Raw genomic sequence first — 18,234 nt, 5'->3', positions numbered from 1 at the left:
GCCATAGATAATAAAAACACTCATTTAACTGATTTAATCTTCATAACAATCTTCAGGTAACTCAGGAGAATTGTCCAAAGTCACACCACCATTTAAGTGGCACAGAGTTCAAATGCTAATCTTCTTACTAACAATAATTAATCTTCTGATTAACTTAACAAACATATATTGCACTCTAAGTGCCAACTTTCATGAATTCAAGTACAGGCACATTCTGTGACTGCCCTTGGGCTGGAAGCATAGAAGACCTTCCAGACTCTCCTGCTCAGAATAAGAGGGGACGAGCCATCCAACAAGCCCACATACTTGATGAAAAATAGTGCTACATACAAAAGAAAATTTTAAAACAAAGAAACTCCTAATGGTGCGTAAATTGCTAAGTCATGGGAAGTGACTTTTATCCCAGGTAATCATTCAGGCACAAGTAGCCTGTGCCAGGCATATCGGGAATACCACTGCATGACGGATGAGCTGGTCAAAACACCCACTCGCGTCTACTTTTACACTAAGTCTGAGAAATAACGAATGTACCAATATAAGCAAGAAAACCACTAATGGCAAAGTGTTTAACTCACCAAAAACTGGCCAATATAATTTTTTCTAACAGATGATAAGCTGCAAAAAATTAAATATATTGAAAATAAAAATACTAGTAATCCCTCAATCTTGAAACAGAACTCTATGTATTTGTGGTTAGCTTTCACATACTATTTTTAAAATGTAGCTTCAATCAGTATACCCACTATTTTGTAATCTACGTTTCATCTACACAGCAAACACATCTCCGTGATTATACACCACACTGATAATAAAAATGGACACATACCAAGTATACCTTGCTGCCATTAAATAATCTTACTAGATCATTCCTGACTCGACATTTACTTCATCTCTAATTTTTTGAGAACTATAGATTACAAGAGAAGAAATATCTGGGTGCATATACATTTTGCTTTTTTGAACTAGTTCTTCTAAAAAAAACCTTCAAAGAGTAAAATGACTACGCCAAGGAGCAGACTTCATACACTGACATACTTTTCTCCCTTCCTCAAAAAAGAGTAAAACCACCGGACTCTCAGATTATCGAAGTCAAGTGCTGCTATCCTTTAGAAACTTGTCTACTTCAATGGTTGCAACACTGTATGCTAATGTGGCTCAAATATGAATTCCTCACAGCAAAGATTTTTCATATTGTTGGCTGACTTCATCTCCCTTTATGTGAATAATCTGTTTGCATTCTTTTCTTTTTTTATCTTCATAAATGTCAAGTGCTACATATACTTTTCATATTAGTACCTAGGAATAAGAAAAATACAAAGGACAGGACAGGGTAAAAATATGGAAACTAATCTGGCTTTTCTGCTTACTGGAACCTATCTTTTTTTTTTTTTTTTAAACTTTTTAGGGTCACACCTGTGACATATGGAAGTTCCCAGGCTAGGGGTCAAATGAGAGCTATAGCTGCCGGCCTATACCACAGCCACAGCCCGGCGGAATCCGAGCCCCGTCCGCAACCTACACAGCTCATGGCAGCGCCAGATCCTTAACCCACTGAGTGAGGCCAGGGATCAAACCCACACACTCATGGATCCTAGTTGGGTTCATTAACCGATGAGCCACCAATGAAACTCCCTTAGAACCTATCTTGTAATTCTCAACCTGCTGAAAAACCTGTACCTCATAAAGTCTGAGAGACTATTTACACCATTCCTTGTGTCAAAAAAGGATGTGGGATGGAAATTTTGGAAGATCTAGAAGAGCCAAGTACCAACAAAAGAATGGAGATCATGGAATCTTTTTGTTTGTTTGTTTGTTTTTTGTCTTTTTTGATCTATACATCTTGACTACAGAAGATCCATTCCTAACCTGAAAGGGGGTGAGGGGGGTGTGGGTGTGTGTGTGTGTGTGTGTGTGTGTGTGTGTGTGTGTGTGCCGAGGCAGCCGTCTAAATTTAAATTAACCCATTCCAGTTCAGAAATTCTATAACAAAGGAGTTCAGATTTTTTTACCAAGCTCTTGTTTCACAAAATAATGCCTAAAATTTTCAATATATTTTTTGATACAATGAATATTGCATAATGAATAACTGAAATAGAAAGATCTAGGTGACAACTTCTCTAGTAAACCAAGGAAAGCCGGAATAACATAATTCTGGCATGACGGATACATCTCACATGTAAGTGCAAGTAGGAAGAGTTTTGCTTTCAGGGGTCACTGTCATTTCCATAAGACAAGAAGAAAAAGAATTCAGGAACTTTTAAATGGACCACACTCAGCTCCTCCCCGTCTGTAGGAAAACCTGTTGAAGTATAACATTCTTACCAAAGAGTACACAAATTACAAATGTACAAGCCAGAGTTTTCATAAAGCAAATCTACCCACTTAACTATCATTTAGATTTTTAAAAAATAATCAGGAGCTCTCAGAGTTCTCATCATGGCGCCACAGAAACAAATCTGACCAGGAACCATGAAGTTGCGGGTTCAACCCCCGGCCTCACTCAGTGGGTTAAGGATTCGGCATTGCTGTGAGCAGTGGTGTAGGCTGACGGCTACAGCTCCGATTCAGTTCCTAGCCTGGGAACATCCATATGCTGCAGGTGCGGCCCTAAAAAGCAAAAAAAAAAAAAAAAAAAAAAAAAAAAAAATCAGGACCTCTCGAAAGTTTTCATTGTCCTCCTAATCAGCCCTTTGCAAGGTTAAACACTTATCAAGTGTTTCCCTAAAGATTAGTTTTGCCCGCTTTTCAACTCTTTATGCAAATGTAATATTCATTTATGTTTGGCTCCTTTCAGCAAACATCACAGGAAATTCACCTACACTGTTACAGAGAACAGAAGCTTGTTCTTTTGCCCTATGGTACAGAATTTCACTGTATGAACAGAACACAATGTATTTTTCTACTTCTGATTTTGGTTGTTCCTAGTATTTTGCATTACACAATGTATTGCTATAACCATTCCTGAATATGAAATTTGGTGAGACTATGTTTGCATTTCTGTTGGTATTTACCCAGGAGTGAAACTGCTGGGTTGAAAAATATATTCAACTTTAGTGAATACTGCCCAGTCTATTTTCCCAAACAGTACTACTTTACCATTTTTTGCTTATTTACTCAAACCTCTAGCACACATTACTATGACTGCTTCCTCCACGGACAAATACAATTAAAGACATAGGATTAAAAATTAAAGAGACTTAGACAGAGCATCTACCACAGTCCAGCTGCATACGTGTAAACAAACGACTCCATACATTACAGTTGACAAAAGGCATTAATATATCTCATCTGATGCTTGTAATTACCACAAGCATCTCCTGTTCCTGTGAGAAAAAGGATACCTGCAGGGGGATCTCCCACAGTCACTGCTGGGTAATGACCAAATAAGAAACAGAACATAGGTGTTCAAACTCCTAACACAGGGTTTGCTCACAAATTAAACTCATCAAAAGCAGCTAGACATTCTCGAAAAACTAAAGTAGAAAGAAGAAGCTCTGGGATCCAAGTCTAAAGATCTCTAAAAAGGCAATAGACATATGCATAGAAAAACTTGGGACTAGAGACTTCTTCCAACCTTTTTTTTTTTTTTTGTCTTTTTGCTATTTCTTGGGCCGCTCCCGCGGCATATGGAGGTTCCCAGGCTAGGGGCTGAATCACAGCTGTAGCTGCTGGCCTACACCACAGCCACAGCAACGTGGGATCATTTAACCCACTGAGCAAGGCCAGGGATTGAACCCGCAACCTCATGGTTCCTAGTTGGATTCGTTAACCACTGAGCCACGATGGGAACTCCTCTTCCAATATTTCTAAATGGAACTCAACTTGTTAATCTTCCAGCAGATAAATGATGTCAAAATATGAACCCTCTAAAAAAAGGTTAGGATCAACTTCTTCAACATAAAAATTTTACTCCAAATCACTCTGAGGGGGAAAAATGACTTCAGGTACTATGTCATAAAATATACATTTCCAATCACTACCAATCAATATAAATTACAATGTATGTAAGAATTGCTCTAAAACATCAAAATCAATCCTTTATAACCTAAATGTTTACAGTAGATTTATATCTATACAGATTTGGCTGGGACATGGGGGTGTCAAAGAAAACTTCAATTGTGTAATGACTTCAGAAAATAAGTGCATATCTATGCATTATTGACACAATTTAAAATAAGTGGTAAAGTTGTTCAGAGGCGACTTGGAAGATACTATCTCAAGTTCCTTTACTGTCTAAAAACTATGGGACTGCACAGTGGCCCTGGCGAAGATGGCCGAGGGACACTCGCATGGCCTTTCTCAGCACTTCAAGTCAAAGTCTTCCTCCTATAACATCACTGACGTGACAAAGCTGAGTAACCAAATATTTCAGCTTTTAAGTCTTAGCAGATTAATTTGTAAACAAGATAATTTAAAGGTTAACATAATTGAATCATTTACAAATTAATTCCTGAACCAAATATTTCTAACCTATAGCCAATAAATGAGCTTGAGGGCTATGAATTCTTCAACTGGAAGCACATATCAGAAGTTCCTGCTGAGGTGCAACAGGATGGGCGGTATCTCAGCAGTGCTGGCAAATGCATGTTTGATCCCCAGCTTGGCACAGTGGGTTAAGGATCTGGGATTGCCGCAGCTGTGGCACAGGTCACAACTGCAGCTTGGATCTGATCCCTGGTCTGGGAACTCCATATGCCTTGGAATGACCAAAAAAGGGGGAAAAAAAAAAATCTGGAAACACATATCATACTGGCATGCTTTCATCTTTTTTCAGGGAAAAGGGTCTAAGGTTTTTGCTGGGTCTTAGAGGTGTCTTAAAGGTTTTTAAAGTGTCCATAAAGGAAGACAAATTTAAAGTATTTTTTCTACTCAATATGGGAAACATGACCATTTTATGTGCAAACTATACTACCTGTATGATACATTTTATATTCTTATACCAATGTATAAAAGGTGCTAAAATACAACTGCACCACAAATATATCTTCCCCAATGGTAGTAAATGTTTGGTTGGTTCTGCCTTAACGTATTAAGTCTAAATAGGACTCTTCTAAAAATAAAATTAAATTGCAGTATTGGCTTTAGTCTGGTCTAATTGAGAGGACTTCCTAAGGAGAAAGAGCAGTAAAAGGGCACCTGTGTGCATGTTTGACTTACAGCCAGAAATGGTGTTTATGGAAAACTTCAGATGGAGCAAAGAGGCACTCAGCCAACAAAATCTACAGCTGTGAGGCTTGGAACTTACAAGTGCCCAAACTCCAAAAGCAAAAGTGGAATTATGGGACAGACTTTGAAGCTTGTTTATGTGCAAATTTTTCTAGCAAGTAACTTTGTATTCCTCTATTCAGATATATATTCTCTGATTAACACTAAAAATATTTTCTAATACCAGAGAAAACAGCGAAAAGGAATCCCATCCAGGTATTGATATTTACTTTTCCCCTCAACTGTAAATAAAACTCGGGGTAACTAGGATGGAGTAGTTTAAATTCTATATCCAGACATTTACCACTTTTCTCCCATCCTAACTCCTGAGGGGTAACAATCTGCTCCACTGATTAACATGGGTCCTGAAACACAGCAGGGTCAGGCTGGAGGGCTGCAGTCTATCAGACTTCCTGAACAAGTACCTCGTGTGGTCTGGCTATGTATGCCCCACATCCCTAATAACCCTTATGCTCAGTCATTTGCTGGTACATACCTAGATGCTGCCTGAAATCTCTGGGGAAGATGACCAGTAGTCGGCTTGGATGCAGAACTGGAAAGAGAACTAGGCATCTTCTAAAAAAAGCTATGTACACTATGTAGGAAACAGCACTGGAGACCAGCGGCTCAGCGGTAACAAGCCTGACTGGGATCCATGAGGATGGGGGTTCGACGCCTGGCCTTGCTCAATGGGTTAAGGACCCAGCCCTGCCATGAGCTGTGGTGTAGATCGGATATGCGGCTTGGATCTGGTGTTGCTGTGGCTCTGAGGTAGGCCAGCAGCTGTAGCCCTGATCCAACCCCTAGCCTAGGAATTTCCATGTACCTCAGGTGCAAGGGCCCATGTATTTTAGGGTGAAGTAGGTAAAATCATCTTTGCCAATATCAGTTTCATCGGCTAACCTGGCAACCTCAAACAGAAATGAATTTAACTGCTCAGGCTGTTACAATGGCAGTGCTATGCTCCTAAGGAGGCACTCCAGAACTGGTCTACGATGTTCACTCAGTTACAGCAATTAGGAATCACTGTCTACGGACCACAGCAGATTTTCAAAGAGTCAAATTCGGAAGCCAGAATAATGTCTTCACTTGAGACATTTCTTTCTTGACAATCATCTTGCTAAATCATTTCTGCCTCAATATATTACGGAAAGAGGCTTCTAAGTCTGGTAAAATCTTGTACTGTCTTACTATATTGTCTGTTCAAGACACATGGCAGATATACTCCAGCACAGCTTTCTGAAAGGCAGTGTTACTTACACTCATATTTAATCTGGCTTCCCTCTCCCATCCCCAATCAGTTAACTAGCAATTGATATAAAGTATAATTCCTACCAGAACACGCAGGAAGGTGTATCAGATCACATGTCCCTCCTTTTATGCTCTTACCTTCTCTAGTTCTAAAGGTCAAAGTTTCCAGTGCTGTGTCTGAACTTGTATTGAAATGTTTGGCATTAAAAAAACAAAGAAGGAATTAATATATTTTTGAATTGTAGGGGGAGAAGGAATCTACAAAGGCGGATTTCACTTCTAAGTAGCATTATATTGGTCTACATTAATAATTTTCCCAGCAGGCCTTCCATGATTTTACTTTGAACAATCACAGCCTTTGTTTCTCAGATCCTCTTACGTGTGACACTTGATCAAAGTTTTAAAATCAGCTAACGGAGGTGGAGGAAAGCATTGCTCAGTAAGGCCTTATACAAAGCCATCTGACAGCTCATTTTGAGGTTGCTACAAGCTGGATCACAAACATTATATTAGGTATAAACATTATTTAGATGTTAAGTTAAATCTGCTGTACCCTGAACTCTATGTGCTATTGCATGTCATCATACTTCTCAGGGAAACATTCATTAAACATCACTAAGGCATGACTTCAGAAAAATTCTTCAGTCCCTTCACAGAAGTGGGTTTTTTAAAGATTAGTATGAGGTAGAGAACAACTATTCTTATTCAAGGTCTCTATACATAGCCTTAAAAATATAAAAGAGTCTGCCTCCTTGCCCTCCCCCCCAAAAAGATTTCAGGTAACTAAATCACCTACATTACTAGCTCTAGAATTAGTGGTAGCATTCTGATGAGACGTGCTATGAAAGGAAAACAAGTAAAATCCATTCATTAATTTATACCTAAAAGTCCTTATCCAAGGATATAAAAAAAGATTAGTAAAGGAAATATCCCACACTTCAACATGCTACATAAGGAAAGACGGCTGAAAGGAAATCTTGCAGGGAATTTTATCCCTTTGAACTTTAAAATAAACTCTTAAGTAAGATTATGCAAACTTACTAAAGACCGGTTCCGATTAGAGGGAAAAAATGCACCCCTTCTCCAAGTCAGTTCTGGAGGCTTTCTCCAGAGCTGTTAAGATTTGTGTTGGGTAAAGAAAGACCTCCTAACAAACCGGCATTCTTTTCCACATGATCAGAGCTAATTGGCCCCCCTGCAGACTAAGTGACCAATCACATCAGCTTCAGCTGAAACCAACCCCCACGACATTATAAACAGAGGAATGTGAACTGTAAACCCAGTCCAAGAAGAGAACCTACAAACTGGACGTGAAAATTAAAATTACCTCATCAAAAAGACAGACTCCGAAGGTTTCCTTAAGACCTGCTTGTGTATATAAGCTGACCCAGAAGAAGCACTGGTGAGTACATGAAATAATATTCAATCTATTTCTTTCCTTAGGGGGAACAGAAAAAAAAAAAAAAAAAAAAAAAAAGACTGACAGATAGGGACTGAGCTAGATATTGTGAACAGAGTTTTAAAACAAAGTCATTACCTACAGGGTCATACATTAAGATTCTTTACTCTTTTTCTTTAAATTTTAGAAACAGAAGAGTCCTTTTGGAAATTTTCTTCCTGTTTTACTAAATATATACTAATTCTCCATTATAATATAGAAATGAAAAGAAAAAGTCCCCAGGAAAAAATTCAATGGCTTTTTAAAAAAATGTACCTTTTTCTTTTGAAAAGGATTTAAACAAACCCAAAGTGAGCATAAAAAAAAAAAAATCCTTTTTATTTTTTCAATCCATAAGAAAGTGATGAGTGTCCTAATTTCTTTTTAAGCATGAAACTACTACTGAAATTAGATGCTTCTACAAATAAGAAATTAAGAGATAAAAGAATCTCTGAGCTTATATAATAGAATCAGAACTCAGACTGTTTGGCCTAATTATGGAGGGCAAGAGAGATGCTTATGACTCTTACAGTCTATTGTTTACCCCAGAAATGAACAAATACACAGTAATACTGTAATCATCTCACATCTACAGTCACTGCTCATGTCTTAACTGTTTAACACAACTACACTACTACTTACGACATGACAATAAAAGACAGAAAGGGCTACAACCTAATGATTAGAACCAATCCGTTACTTTGACCACCAAAGAAGCAGCCCAAACTATCATTTTTATAAAGCACTGTTTTTTTCCAATGATTTATAAATAGGCAAATATCTTATAGCCCACACAAAGAGATACAAGCAAACCATCCCAAGGTTTGACTCTACTTCTTATTAAGATCAGTTTATGAGAATCATATAAATGCAGGCTAAGACAAATATGTTCTAAAAGCACTTATAAGGGTATGAAAATTACCTGGAAATATAATAAACATACCATCTGTCCAGATACTTTTTAATTTGATGGAAAGAAAACCTACATCAATAATACCTACCAAGCAATAATAATTTTTTAAATACCATACAAGCAGATGTAAAATTATATAGAAAAAAGATCATGTAGGAAACCTCTGTCAGTAGGCAGAAATGGTAGTTAAGTTTACACATTTTAAAGGAACATGTTATTTAATTCCCTTTTCTTTCTTTTTCTTTTTAATATAAGGAAGCCTGGCCAAGGGCAGCAGGTGGCTTGCCCAAACTGACACAGCCATGTAACCAACAGATTCCCAGTCAGGCCGGCTAGATTCCCCATCCTGTCTTCCTCATGTTAAAACCACACCGACTACATGAGTCCAAAGAATGGAGTTCCTCAGGGCAATCTGTTAAGTGGGAATCAAAAATTCACTTCTCTCAATTACTTCACTTTCTAACACATTTTGACAAGATCTAGCAAGGTTTTATATGTAAAATGGATACTGCTTCACAGCTTTGACATAGTCTTTTGACTGTCCCGTTCATAGGTCTTTTCTGTGTATTTAGTTGCAAGAAATAATAAACTGTAAAAGGCTAGAGCAAGAGTGCTACAAAAGCTGTAGATAAGAAGTAACAATCCTAAAAAGGCCCAAATGGGAATAATTAATTTTGTTAGCTATAGTATTTATACAAAGGCTATCTCCCCAGTAATGAATTTTAGAACTTAATAGGTTGAAAATCAAGAGGAATCATGAACTACCCCTCCACCAAATTAATTGTGACAAAATAAGCAATCAGTGGTTCCATAGGTAGAACAGCACTAGTATATAGGTCCACGAGCATTTTTACATGGACAGGAAGCAGGAAACAATAAAGGTCAAAGCCATGGATACTGCAAAACCACATAGCAGTTCACAAACTCAATGAAGGTAGCCAACTTCCCTTTATTGCTATATCCTTCTTCAAGTTCAAAAGACCTTTTCTGGAGTTTCCGTCATGGCTCAACAGAAACAAATCTGACTAGTATCCATGAGGACGCAGGTTCAATCCCTGGCCTCACTCAGTGGGCTAAGGATCTGGCATTGCCGTGAGCTGTGGTGTGGATTACAGACACAGCTCTGATCTGGTGTTGCTGTGACTGCAGCGTAGGCTGGAGGCTAAAGCTCCAATTCAATCCCTAGCCTGGGAAACTCCACAGGCCACAAGTGTGGCCCTAAAAAAAAAAAAAAAAAAAAAAAAAAAAAGCCTTTTCTTTCATAAGTGATGATAAGAGCATTGTATTTTTAAAAGTATTTTTTCACCTGGCAAAATACAAACTTGGCAATGCTTCATAAAAACTCTCTTCTCCACACTTTGTTTCAACTCTACCGGCCTGCAGAATCCAAGACCAGACGATGTTATAATTCTGACTGCACTAACCTTCAACTCTTGCAAGATGTCTCTTCCTTAACTGAAAATGTATTTCTTGCCTACAAATCATAGGTCTTAACCTAAAAGCATTTCTGAAGAATACTCTGTAGAGCCTCTTGAAGAAAACTAATCAAATTGCGTTATTCATAAAGGCTAACCAGAGTCAAAATACCTATCTTGGAGGCAATATAGCACTGCCTCTAGACTACGGACCCAGCAGGAATACATCACCACTTATTACTACTTTTGTGATCTTAGGAAACTCACTCTGCCTCAGTTTCATTACCTATAAAAGGTACCATTTTTAATAAATAGTACTTACTACTGTGAAAGCAACTAACACTAACCAAGAAGTCTGTGTGTCAAGCACTGCTGCTGGCTTTACATAAGTCCATACATGAGAAGTGCTTGGTGTGATTCCTGGCACAGAGTAAACTATACATATTAGCTAATATTATTAATTGTTGACATAAAAATCATGTATAAAGCTAAGGATGATTTAAAATGGATACTTGAGACATTTATGAGGATCAGAAGAGCATCCACTAAGGGTGCTAAAAATCTGGCTGTCAAAAGACTATTTTGTTAATGCATTACCAATCATCTTGGGAAAAACTTTTATCTCACCAAACTCTCTTAAAACAAGACAAAAAGACCCAACTGTTTAAGTTAGGCAGACTTGGAAAACAATCCAAACAATCCCAGGCCCCCATCTCCCTTGTGTAAATTTCTTTTATCTGCCAGATCCTCAGGGCTCTCACCTGAAAAGTAGAATAATAATGTCTATCTTACTGAGATACCAAAGTATTAGAGACAATGCAGTATGAAACACCTAGCACAGTGCCTATGGATATTTTGCTGTTGTTATTATAACTTTCAAAGGGGCAGACAAAGATGGGGTCTTCTAAAACATCAAAAAGCCTAGCAAAATAAGTCATTAAATAGCTGTGTCGAGAAAAACAAAAAACAAAAATACCAAATGACAATGATAGACTGTTGGGATAATAAATTATAACACACTAATGACCTAAGATTTTTTTTAAATTTATTATATGAGGCTGAAATGGTCACCTAATCTAAATAAACTAAACGATCATGCCAATGGTCCAGCAGTAACTCGAATCCGAAGAAAATACACGAGAATGTCTCTAATGTCACCAATAAATGTTAAATTAGCCTTAGGACAAAAGCGAAAGAATAATCCCAGCTGGCGAAGGTCCAATTCCAACAACACAGGAAAGCAGCCTCCCAAGCCTCAAAGTCCCCAGAAAGAGGAGGATCCAGCAAACTCAAGCAACAGCCGAGCTCCATATGCCTCTAGTTCCCTTCTTAAGCATCACTGTCATTCAAAAGATGGGAAGAGAATATGCAACATTTCCAAGGGCATCTGCTTCTGAAGGAAGAAGCAACAAAAAGAGTCAACCATAAACTCCTAGTATTGGACTATGGCAAAGAAGAAAGTAGCACTTAATGTATTTCCCATTCTGTTCCTGGTTGTTTCTGCATAGATCTTTGATATCTATGGTATGCAATGACAGTCACATGCAAAGCACACATCAGATTTCTACTCACCACAAAGAGAAAAGCATACACAGATGAAAACTGCTTACAGCTGAAAACTAATTTTACTAATTATGCTTTTAAAATGCCATTTGATGTCTAAATGGTTATTTTAGCTCATTAAACTCAAAGCTTTTTCTTCTGGTTCATTTACTCTCAAAATTAATATTACCTAGGAATCTCTACCTGGAATTTCTTATTTTGCCAAGAAAATAATTTTCTCTCCACCCCACAATCTAATCAGAATCTAGAAGTATTCAAAAGGTCGGTAGTCCATCAGCCATAAAGGAAAAGACTCCACAAAATAACAAAAACAAAGCAAACCTAATCCTAAAACTTTCAATAGGCTAATTATAAAGTATCCAAGAGAACTATGGATCTCTAAAAGTTTTTCCTTATCCAAAGTTTGACTTCAAAACATTTTCAGACAGTTTTACACTACACTGCTAAATGATGTCTATTTATTTATACAGAGGAACATGTATTTAACTTTCCTTTTAATTATAAGTTATAATTATCAATTATTTACAGCTAATAATTAAGTTGTTATTTATACATAATGTTCAGTCAAAGTGATACACACCTGAAACCTGGATTTGTGCAGGAAAGGTAACAGAAGTGTCAAAGGAGACATGAATCGAAATCCCAACCCTTGGGGATTTGCTAATATGCTGAACAATATTTTAACAGTCATTAAAGGAAACAATAAAAGACACTCCAAAGCAATCTATGATTAGCTATCACAAGAATGACTTGGTCAGTAAATGCTCCTTTATGTAAAGAGAAAAGAGAAAGAGCGATCAGACTGGGAAAGCCTGCCCAGCGGTCGGGGAAGCATTCCAAAGAAATTACAAAGCAAATAACGTCCCAGAATCTATTAATACTAACTGTAAAGCAGTAAAGAGTTTACTAATTTACTTTTGATTTCAGAGAATTACAGCCTGAGATGGACGGCAGTAATTGCAAAGTTATTGCTCCTCTCCTAACTCGGAGATACCGGAGGATAGTCACCAAGGATGGCCACAGCACACTTCAAATGGACGGCGCTCAAAGAGGTCTTGCGTATCTTCGAGACGCGTGGGGAATCCTCATGGACATGCGCTGGCGCTGGATGATGCTGGTTTTCTCTGCTTCTTTTGTTGTCCACTGGCTTGTCTTTGCAGTGCTCTGGTATATTCTGGCTGAGATGAATGGTGATCTGGAACTAGATCATGATGCCCCACCTGGAAACCACACTATCTGTGTCAAGTACATCACCAGTTTCACAGCTGCCTTCTCCTTCTCCCTGGAGACACAACTTACAATTGGTTATGGTACCATGTTCCCCAGTGGTGACTGTCCAAGTGCAATCGCCCTACTTGCCATACAAATGCTCCTAGGCCTCATGCTAGAGGCTTTTATCACAGGTAATTGTTTTTGTTCTTTAAAAAAATGTATGAATGTTTTGGGAAGGGTAGAGTCAGCTATAAGCAATTGTACTGCAGATGTATTTGTATTATCGGCAGGTAATTGCCTGAGATGGAGAAGACTCTAGGGTCAAACGACAGGAAAAATTTTAAGAAACCTGACTCTATACTTAAGTTTTATCTATTGAAACTTAAGAAAAAAGGGATCATAATGCTACCAGCCAAAAAAATATTAACAGAAAGTCTAAAAGGAGTTTTTCAGAGAAAGCTAAATATTTTAAGTGAATAAGTATGTTTAATGCATATTTTGATAGTCATTTTACCTAACAGAGGAATTTGATTTTTTTTTAACCTTTACTGTGCTAGAATTTTCTCCTCTGAGTTCATCTTCTCAACATTTACTCAATATCTGGTGGGCCCAGAGCACCATAGTCAGCACTGTACGTTAGAGATCAAGGACACACAACCTTAGCAAAGTACACTGGAAACTGGGCCCACAAAAACTGTAAAAGTTTGCTTATAAAGCTGGCAGCTAAGAGTCTTTCCTTAAGAAGGGCTAGTGATACATACAATTAAAAAATTTAAAAAAGAGAAGAAAATCTTGTTTTAACCCACTACCCAGTAATAATCTGAGAAAGTAGGCAATGGGCCATACTAACCATGACTTGGAATAAAGTCCCAATGTGCTACCAACTGGCTTTATAACCTGGAGCAAATCCCTTATCTTCACAAGAAGAGTTCTTACACTGGTTAGTCAGTCAACAAAACACAGGGGATATGCTAACTTAGGAAAAACCTGCATATTTTTTATACTAACCTCAAATTGAAATTTGGCATATCCTCTGATTATATAAACATATGCAATAAAAAAAACAACAGCATCAGCTATACCTGTGTAAGTCTGGTACAAACAGAAATCACAAATAGCTTCATATCACACTACAATACTTCCAAATCGTAGTACTAAACCTGCTACTATATTTTACTAATGCATTAAAAAAGCACATATAGTATACAATTTTTTTAACGCTCAACTAGACTTCAATACATTTGGTTTCCTTTTTACGTATTTTGTTTTTATGCATTTAAAACATAATTCTGATAAGCGGTCCACAGACCTCACCAGCCTACCAACTACCTCTGTGGCATAAAAGGAGTTAAGAAACCCAATCTATAGTTGTGAGGGCACAAGGAGGATGCACCTGAAGGGTTCACTGAAATCACCTTACAGGCAGATCCTTCTTTAAAAAAAAAAAAAGGTTTGTATAAATTTCCAAGTTAAAACTTCTTCAATGTATCACTCGTTCTACTGGCCCCTCCCTATCACAAATCATTCTACTCTGAATCCAATCTACTCTCTATTTCAGCTTGAAGTCATCTGGTTGGTTGCAACTAAATTGCATTTATTTTGTTACTTTTTTTTTAAAGAAGGAGCAAAAATAGAGGAAATGACCACTCTTGGACTTCATAACAAAGTAAAGTTTTACATTTCTATGTAACAAAATGAATTCTGCTTATCCATTTTGAAATCAGTTTTAAAATTTTGAAAAATGTTTCAGGCAAATGAGAAATTAACAGTGAGTTCAATTCCTGACTCATTCAGAAGGCGTGGCACAAGAAATTACAACCATTTGCTAGATTTTTCTCATTCAGAAAAGATACTGATATTTTAAAAAAGAAGAAACGGTATTGATATTTAGAGTGTTCATTCTAAAAACAATTCAATGGTTTCTAATTTAGGTGCCTTTGTGGCGAAGATTGCCCGGCCAAAAAATCGAGCTTTCTCAATTCGCTTTACTGACTTAGCAGTAGTAGCTCATATAGATGGCAAACCTAATCTTATTTTCCAAGTGGCCAACACTCGACCTAGCCCTCTAACCAGTGTCCGGGTCTCAGCTGTCCTCTATCAGGAAAGAGAAAACGGCGAACTCTACCAGACCAGTGTGGACTTCCACCTAGATGGCATCAGTTCTGAGGAATGTCCATTCTTTATCTTTCCACTAACCTACTATCACTCCATTACACCATCGAGTCCTCTGGCTACTCTGCTCCAGCAGGAAAATCCTCCCCACTTTGAATTAGTTGTGTTCCTTTCTGCAATGCAGGAAGGCACTGGAGAGATATGCCAAAGGAGGACATCCTACCTACCCTCTGAGATCATGTTACATCACTGTTTTGCATCTCTGTTGACCCGAGGTTCCAAAGGTGAATATCAAATCAAGATGGATAATTTTGACAAGACCATTCCTGAACTTCCAACTCCTCTGGTCTCTAAGACCCCAAACAGGACTGACCTGGACATCCATATCAATGGACAAAGCATTGACAATTTTCAGATCTCTGAAACAGGACTGACAGAGTAAGAAGTACTCATAGTACCCTATTTTTTAATGTATTAAACATAATCAGCCAGTTATGCAGCTACTTTTCCTTCAACATAGCTCCTTTTCTTTTTTCAATGCTGACTACATCTCTCTGATGACACCACAGTGATCAAGCCTCCACCCATTAAAAAAAAAAAAAAAAAAGTGGCTGAACTAACAATACATATTGTGGAAATACAACATTCTACAAAGTTTGTATCCGTTGTTAACTGCTGATACCAATGCATCTGGACATAACAGATATTTACAACAACAGAAATGTTATTGGTAAGTTTATGTGGATGAGGCATGATATCAGTAATGAAAGTAAAATGGACAGTGAGGGTTAACACAGCTGAACTGTAAGAAAATTAGCCATAAATTTCTCATTTTTATCTGCAAGTTGAAGTTTCAAACCTAGCTCCCTGGGTGGAATGATGATTTCACAATATTTAGTGAACATCCTTTTAAAACTGTTATGTTTTCAAGACAACAAAGATCATTCCTTTGGTTCTTTATAAAACAAAACTAGGGCATTACTCCTTTAATTTTTTAACAGCTAACAACAAAAATTCACAAGAAAACAGCAAAGAATAGATTTATACATAACTCTAAAAGCATTTGTGCATGACACCCAAACCATGCACATGTTCAAATATTTGTGGCAGAAAGTGATCAGAGCAAGTAGGATAAGCCCCAGCATGATGGAAACTGTAGGGGAGTATTTGGGGCAAGGAGATGCAATATTATATCTACTTTAAAGTTATACTGCATAACAACCAAACAGTGATTTAAAAATTATAACCAACTATTCATATGAATGACATCTGACCTACATTCTCTTTCTATTTATGATCCATTCAATGGTATAAAAAACCATAAAAGCTCTAAATAATTCATAAATGCAAATATATTTAAGTTTTTGTAGTTATAAAGGCTTAGATATAATGCAACTAGGGAAAAAAAACTCCAATAGAAAAAGCAAAAAATAATTAGGCAACAAAGTATTTTCAAACCCAAATTCCTGCTTCCAACTTCAAATAGTTTTTACTATAAACACAAAATGAGTGTTTATTCACCAGTAGGAGGCTGGACTAGATGAACTCTATTATTTCTTTCCAAATCTAATACTCCATGAAAATTATGCTTTCTCTGCTTTTTTATTTTACGTATACTAACATGAACCCTCTCCCTTCTCAGCGCCAGTTTAAGATTACTCTTTGTAGTTCTCATTTCAGTAAAAAAAAATCAAACTCTCCCCAAACAAAAAAGAACCAAAAAAGTCACCCTATCAGTTTTTAAATGGATGTGTCGCTGGTCTTTTCTGAAATTTCCCTTGCCCACGTTTACATGGGAAAAGTAAGATTAACTCTCTCACGGTGGTCACCCATGCAAGAATCATGTCTTGACATAAATACTAGCTCGTAAAGGCAAGCAGTTGTGAGGCGCAGGGGGCAGCAGCAAGTCACATATCTCTACTCTTTGACCAAAAGGAAAAGAAAATAAAGAAGAACTCTGGAGTGGTCTAAGACTGATAATAGCAAAGTACATCAAGCACAGAGAAACATATTACTGTGAACTTTTGCTGTTTGAAAATCTTAGGCATTCTTAAGTACTAGTTAGACCAACTGTTTTTTTTCCAACCCAAGACTTGTAACACATATAGACAGCAGGAATTCTTATTTCTATAATAAAGTAACAAGATTCACCTAACTTGTGAAAATAAAGTAGTACTGAAGATTTATATCGTATGCTTTTTCCTAAGAGCTCTGTATCACTTACATAGGTCACAATTCCAAGTCTAGCGAAGTTGTCCTAACGATACCACACGGACGTGAGCAAGACCTGTCTAGATCTAAGTCTCTCTACCGACGCAGTATGTTCTCCACTCAAGTCAGACAAGTCTCTTCATCTACATTTATGCATAAACTTGGGATCTGAAAATGAGATATGACTTCTCCTACATACACACATCCCCCCAAAAAACTGTTGCTATCCCAATGCTCTTTACTAGATAACTGAAAAATGCAATCAAAATCTTTGTCTAGGGGTTTTAAAGCTTCTGAAAGAACTATCCATGATTGTTTCACTTCAAAGAATCACATCTTCCATGAAAAGGATTACACAAAGAACCCCTTTCAGGAGAATGGAGTACACTCTGAAAGAGGGGAGAATTTACTGGGAGGAGAGAATGGCAGCTCTAACTCCGGGCTGTACTTGGGAACTTAGCGATGGCATCTTGCATATGACATCAGAAAGCCCATGTTAGAACTAACTTAAAAAGTGCTTCAGGAAACCAAGACAGATAGCACGACGGTTCCAACTGGAGATGAGTAGATACTAAAAATCACATGCTCTAGTTTTATATATGCACAAACCCATATCAAAAACTGCCAGCAGCAGCCTGATAACCAAAAATTGCTGTCTCCTTCAAAGTATTTCACACCAAAATGCACCAAGCTGAACCTTTTGGGAGTTCCTGTCGTGGCTCAGTGGTTAACGAATCCAACTAGGAAACATGAGGGTGAGGGTTCAATCCCTGGCCTCGCTCAGTGGGTTAAGGATCCAGCATTGCCAGGAGCTGCGGTGTAGGTCGCAGACACAGCTCGTATCTGGCATTACTGTGGCTCTGGCGTAGGCCAGAGGCTACAGCTCCAATTCGACCTCTAGCCTGGCTGGGAAC

The 18,234-nt window shown here is 37.7% G+C and overlaps 2 protein-coding genes across 11 annotated transcripts in view; one reads left to right on the top strand and one right to left on the bottom strand.

Moving 5' to 3' along the window:
- The window catches only part of GIGYF2 (GRB10 interacting GYF protein 2), a 132,670-nt gene that overhangs the window by 56,170 nt on the left and 58,266 nt on the right, over positions 1 to 18,234 (bottom strand). The gene's annotated exons all lie outside the window — the stretch shown is intronic.
- KCNJ13 (potassium voltage-gated channel subfamily J member 13) lies at positions 7,508 to 17,295 on the top strand. Of its 2 annotated transcripts, XM_001926506.6 has the most exons (3): positions 7,508 to 7,858; positions 12,713 to 13,188; positions 14,929 to 17,295. In XM_001926506.6, the coding sequence occupies exons 2-3, from the start codon at positions 12,729 to 12,731 to the stop codon at positions 15,549 to 15,551; spliced, it is 1,083 nt and encodes a 360-aa protein (XP_001926541.1). In that variant the 5' UTR covers positions 7,508 to 7,858; positions 12,713 to 12,728; the 3' UTR covers positions 15,552 to 17,295. The 2 variants fall into 2 exon arrangements, with proteins under 2 accessions (XP_001926541.1, XP_020931294.1); XM_021075635.1 differs by lacking the exon at positions 7,508 to 7,858 and having other exon boundaries at positions 8,026 to 13,188; positions 14,929 to 15,725.

The sequence above is a fragment of the Sus scrofa genome, chromosome 15 (genome assembly GCF_000003025.6).
Source record: "Sus scrofa isolate TJ Tabasco breed Duroc chromosome 15, Sscrofa11.1, whole genome shotgun sequence".
In the NCBI taxonomy this organism is placed as follows: Eukaryota; Metazoa; Chordata; class Mammalia; order Artiodactyla; family Suidae; genus Sus; species Sus scrofa.
Note: the sequence above shows the minus strand (reverse complement) of the source record. Positions and strands in the feature narration are given on the sequence as shown.